Here is a 6,104-nt window from a genome sequence, read left to right on the forward strand (position 1 = left end):
GAGCACTACTGGGTATGAAACCATAACAATTGGTATTGGAACTCTTATGATTACCAAAATTCACTTGTTTTCCGTACCCTCGCTCATGCGTCCCGAACTAATCGGGCCCCAGCTTCGCTTCTTTGGCTCGGTTAGACAGCATTCATGCTTTTAGTACCCACCTAGCATAAGTTGGTTGGCTTATTGCACTAGTTTTTCCCCATACATCCGGATGCCACATTTATACACAAATCACACAAGAAATAATTTTTCAACGATTATTCCTGATAGCACCCTTGAATGTTACATATACCGGACCGATTTACCGGATCAATCGGAGAACTTATTTTGCTTTGTTGGGAACAGTGAATAAGTCAGATAAGGGGAATAGCTGAAGTGAAGAAAGTGGTGGTTGTTGGCTGTTTTTGATGTAAGAAGCGGTACTGTATGTGTAGGCGGAAGGAACTATTTGGCGGAGAGGTACAGCTGTTATGACTTAGTAGCGGGAAAGGCAGTGTAGAAATGGCGCGTAAATTTCCACACGATTGTACAAGATTTGCTACTCGAAACTGGAACTTACACGCCTCTCTTTTGACACCTCGAAATCCACACATCATAAGGTTAAGTATATATGCCATATGCTATGCTTTGCGTTATTATCGTTTGTGTATACCACCGTGGCTCACGCGCCAGCTCTCTACGGACGCACACCCGTCCCTAACAATCGGGACCCCTGCTATGCTCCTACCATGACAGAATTCGTGCTTATTAGTGGTCACCCAGCGCAAGTTTGCTAGTGTTTGCTGCACAATACTTGTTATCGCGTACATATACTGAAGTCCTCGTTAAGTGAATCTACAGAGAGGAATGCAAGTCCAAATACCCATTGAAAGTTCCGGAGCCGATTCTTGAGCCAGAGCCACTACTACAGACGGATTTGGGGGAGGAAAAAAAAAAAAAAAAAAAAAGCCACTCTTCTGAAGGTCGATTACAACCCAACTTAATTTAGTATATTAGGGAACCTCTTTCGACTTTTCCTATGATCCAACGACCTATCATTATGGAGTATTCTTTCCGATTTGTAAATGAAGTGACGAAACACATCTCAAAAACAGTAGTTTTCCAGATGTAGGTGCAGTTTTGGAACACCTCATTCGGAAAGATTCACAGGTAAAATTCAATACCTGGCATGAAAAAACATGGTTATAAGCAGGGTAGGCTGGCTTAGTTTTTTTTTTTTTCAAAAAAAAAAAAGTTTAAACCAAAAAACGAAGAATGATCGTAAAATCTTGATGAACACACATCTGTGGGTTATCACGTTTCACTCACGTATATTATTCGTATTATATTCAGACCTCAATGCCCCATTCAGTACTCAAAGAGATTATGCTACAAACGCAACTTTTGTTCTCATTATAAGTTTATGAATGTTTCTTTTGTGATTTTTTCTTATATAGTTATTGCTGTTATGCAATTGCATTCAAAGAAAAAAAAAATAAATATTGTTTCGTTTTAATAATGTTTACTGTTAGTAAAATATACCGAAGTAGCGTACTTTTTTCCTGGTGGAGGGGCACCACGACAGGCATTTAATCAGAAGTATGTTTGGTACCTATTTATGTATAAATGGGTCAGAACCAAAGAACTCAAATAATTCGTACCTTTTAAATCACTTTTTTTAATGATATGTAAATTAAGTCGTACTTCTTTAACTTGGACTAACAAAAGTCGTAGTAAACAAACTAGGACTAAATTAGTTCTGTACTGTGCAATATTTTGAAATTGTTCATATGTAATTCTGTATAATGGTTTCACTTGTGCAACTCTATTTTTTTGGGCATCTATTCCGAAGCCGGGCGTCCGCTTGCGCCACGTTTTTTCGCTCTTATCCCCTTTCCACATTTTCTGCAATTTGTTATTAGGTTCATTAATCCGTGTTTTTCACAAACTTTTAAAAGATTTTGCTCGTTATCAACGTATTGCTTCACAAATGTTAAAACTGTTAGTTCATTGCCCTTGTACATTCGTCATGTCGATAACATAAATGCTCGTCACTTTCCCACAATACAACTGCTCGGTTACCTTGCGCCAAGTAGTTCCCTCCACTTGGCGTATAGTCCCATATTTATAACCGCTTATATATAACAAATAAATAGATTTTTCGAGACCCTTATATATTATCAAGCATACAAGCGATCAAATTATCCATATCTTTCCTGTAAATTTTAAAAATTTTGCTGCAAACGGACGCCCAACTTTGGAACTTAACCTTTTTTTCTTTTTCTGAAATAGCTATTTGCAAATATATTACCAAGTACGTAAAGATCAGTACAAAGTATTTTTATCAGGAATCCTTCGTGAGTAGGTCGGCAGACGTATCACCAGTTAGTCCTGGTTCTGAGTTCAAATAGAGGACAATTTCTCTCGGATGTAAGCCAACAAGCGGTTTGGATTTCGCTTTAAGTTTATGTAACCCCTTCCAGCATAACCCGATTGTCGTATAATAACACCAAGGCGAAACAAGCTTATTTCTGTCCATATGTGATATAAATACAGAGGAAATTATTTAGACAAAACAAAACAAACAAAAATGGTTTAAAACCTAGTTTTTCGGATCTCAATAAACACCGTGGTTTTTGCCAACTCTGGTTATGTATTCTAGGTTTACAAATATAGTATCACAAAACCACAAGTGCTTTACGACGGACAAAATAAACAAGCGCATATGCAAGACTAGTCTATTAGATGTTGCATTCCAACGGCAACATATCTCTGTATAGTGTACAGAACCTGTATTATAACTTTACACGTGGAGCGTTACTAGTTTGGGGTTAAGTTTAGAGTTGCCCCTCCGTTTTATATACATACATACATACATTAATATAATATAAAATTAGGAAAATTCACAGGAGAAATAGGGGTAAGAAATGATGATTTATGTTATGTTTAGGGGTGAAAGTTTGGCAGTAAAGTTATGTTTAATACGAGAAAAGATATGTAGAAGTGGGTACTATTTGGAAGACGCTGAAGGTTTCGAAGACTGCACAGCATGGTAGTCGTATGGATGGGGAATCGGTGCGTTGAATATGACGGCTTGTGTATAGCCCGCTAACCCCAATTCTTTGTCACCGGAACTGGAAGAGTCACTACTACGTACTTATATCGAGAACAGAGACCAACCAACCAACCCCTGCAGATCTTCTAACCCGTTCCTACTACTACTACTACTATTGCTACTACCACAACTACTACTAATACTAAAGCTTCCTTACCACAAGATTTACACCTTAAATCTTTATAACATGCGATTCCGATTCATTGTAAAATAATATGAATCGTTAGAGCGGGCTATACTCAATCCAATGATATTTCCGCATTGAGTTTTACAGAATTATATGAGAATAATGAAGAAAATTATTAAATGCCTGAGAACTATGGATTATTGAATTTAAGTGATCAGTTTATGGAACAGGTTCTCATATAAGCTTCTATTATCACTTAAATTCAAGAATTCATAGTTCTCATAAAAATTTAACAACTTTCTTCATTATTCTCTCTGTACTAGTCTAACTAAAGACTTACCAGGTAACCTAACTTAACCAAACCTAAAACTTTTTACCGTTTTAACTGCAATTTTTGTACGTTGGAAACTGGAGGGGTAACTAACTTAAGCCCTAGCCTGAAACCATGACAAGTGCTATCGGAACTCGCATCATTGCCAAACCTCACCTCTTCCACTATCCTCCCTTGTGTGCATACCCACCACCGCTGACGCGCCTGCTCCCTACGGATGCAACCCCATCATTATCGTCCTGCCCTGACTCGGTTAGTTTCCATTTGTACTCTTCAGTGGCCATCTATCATAGATCGGTATGTGTTACAGTTCTTATACTAGAAATCCGAAAGCCGTACTTATACGTAAATTGTAAAATTGTAATTTATCAACAATTACCCCCGGTGTCTCCCTTAATTTTATCTATGCCAAATGAGATTTTCATGTCGCTCAGTGGAATACTTTTAAGGGACAATAACAAGAAAATTAGTTAAAGAATTAAGACTTCAACAATGTTTTCTAGTGGTGTGTCAGAAGTAAACCTGTACGTTTTTCCACATTCCTCGTTTAAGCGTATAATCAGCGTCTCTGACGCGTGCGCAAATTACGGATGCACTCCCACCCACGCTCCTGGCCTATAGCATTCGCGGTTTTCAGTCACCTAGCAGAGGCTGGTTGGTGTTTCTTGTACAAGATCTCTCGAAAATGATTATTGAAGGAAGAGCAAACAGCATACACTATTACACCGTAAAAGCAAGTCAAATACTGCAACCTGACAGTACTTTTTTCCTATATACCGGTACGTAAAACAATCCACGCCCAATCAAAGACCCTTCTTAGAGTCATCCAGATTCATGCATGCTTTGCACATGAACATAAAGTAAGAAAATTAGCACAAATTTTACCGAACACTTACAATCTTTGATTACGGAATATCAATCAATACATTCTATTGCATCTCGTAAATATGTACTTTGAAGAGTGCTCGTAGTTCATTTTGTAATTCTATTAGTTTAACCACTCACTATACCTCGTACAGTTGAATAAAATATAGTACATAATCCATTTTAACGAAAATAACTAACATTTCAAAATGTTGGAAAACAAAGAAAAGCTAATCCCACACTACTCTTCAAGGACAATCAGTTTTGTTTAAAATATCTCCGCTTTAGTGAAAATATTAACACAGTATATTAATACAAACTTCTTGAGTTTGTATTTAGATTGTGACACTTACCTCCCTGTCACTCATGCCTCGACAAGTTGAACCAAGATGAAATATCTTTTACCCGGTTCATATAATACAAGTTTCTTCAATATGGCGTCCGTTCGCTTGTTCCAGCAATTCCACCTCGTGCACAATCAAACATGGCTTTATTGTCCTAGTGGTGCCCTCTTCGCTCCTTCCTATTGGATAATAAACACACGACGCAACATATATTCCAATGTAATTGGTTGATAAAGGCGCGCAAGCTGTTTCTTTTTTTCCTTCTTCTTTCTTATTTGGAGCATTCAATGACCATGGCAAAATTAATAATGATCAGAAAAAAAAAAAGGATGCAAATACTTTACTTTGAAACACAACAGAAATTTTCGTGAAATCTTGCATATTATTTGCAATTGTCAGAAAATTAAAAGTCTTTACAATATATTATTTCTTTGTCTATAGATATCGATTTTTGTCTCCAATATTCAAAGGCACTTATAGATGAAACACTTCGCTTGCAATAATTTTGACTCAGAAATTAAAACTGTGGTCTCAGGACTTTCGAATACAGGATACCACCCTTGTTAACCAACTCTTAATAATGTCCCGATCCCAATGTTTTATGTTAGGGATTCCCTAAATAGTGCACATTTCAGATTTATATAATGTGCATTCATGTATATACGACTCCAAAAGTGCATTACCACCTGCAATTCTCATTACCCTGCAATTGCAGGCAACCCAAAAAGCTCGGCGGTTGGGATGGTTGCGAATTCGAAAAGCGTTCGACCGAACCTCAATTTTGTAACAAATATATCGGTATGGCAAACTGCAAATAAGAATAAAACAAATTGTTAAGAATGACAGTTTTATTATCGTGACGGAATTGGATGACATCAAATGTTACAAAATGATCCTACTTAAGCAGTTCAAAAAAGATGAATGGCAAGAAACACATAAGAGAAAAGCATTTCCCTCCTTCCCCCCAAAAAAAGAATATCATAAAAAAGAAAAAAGTTAATTATTGTAAAGGTTTCAAATAAAAGCCCCACTATAAATTTTGCAAGTTTACAACCGAAAGACAAGAACAACTGAACCGAAGAGAATGAAATTGTGAACAGATATTACAGACGTAAAATGAGGGAACACGGGTTTCGTATTTTCTTAGAAAAAATAGTTGGGTAGGGGCACTGAACCCTCCACACCTTTGATCATGAAATATCAAAAGTGGTAGTAAAAGTATGTCAGATGTGTGCAGGGCCGTGCTGGGATACTAATGAGGGCGGTGGACAAGTCTACTAAAAGGGCGCCCATACAAACGGGAATATATATATACTTTGAAAGAAAGTATAGATGCCTTTCTAT

General features: G+C 37.1%; 1 protein-coding gene across 5 annotated transcripts in view; it reads right to left on the reverse strand.

The window, feature by feature from the left end:
• tra2 (transformer 2) overlaps positions 1–4,928 on the reverse strand; it is a 95,843-nt gene extending 90,915 nt beyond the window's left edge. For all 5 annotated transcript variants that reach the window (XM_081740186.1, XM_081740185.1, XM_081740184.1 and 2 more), the window contains exon 1: positions 4,770–4,928. In XM_081740186.1, the coding sequence (XP_081596312.1) occupies positions 4,770–4,784 (15 nt within the window). In that variant the 5' untranslated portion in view covers positions 4,785–4,928. The remainder of the gene's footprint in view (positions 1–4,769) is intronic.
• Between the last annotated feature and the right edge of the window lie 1,176 nt (positions 4,929–6,104).

This window comes from Thermobia domestica, chromosome 15, assembly GCF_964235325.1.
Source record: "Thermobia domestica chromosome 15, izTheDome1.hap1.1, whole genome shotgun sequence".
Taxonomy (NCBI): Eukaryota; Metazoa; Arthropoda; class Insecta; order Zygentoma; family Lepismatidae; genus Thermobia; species Thermobia domestica.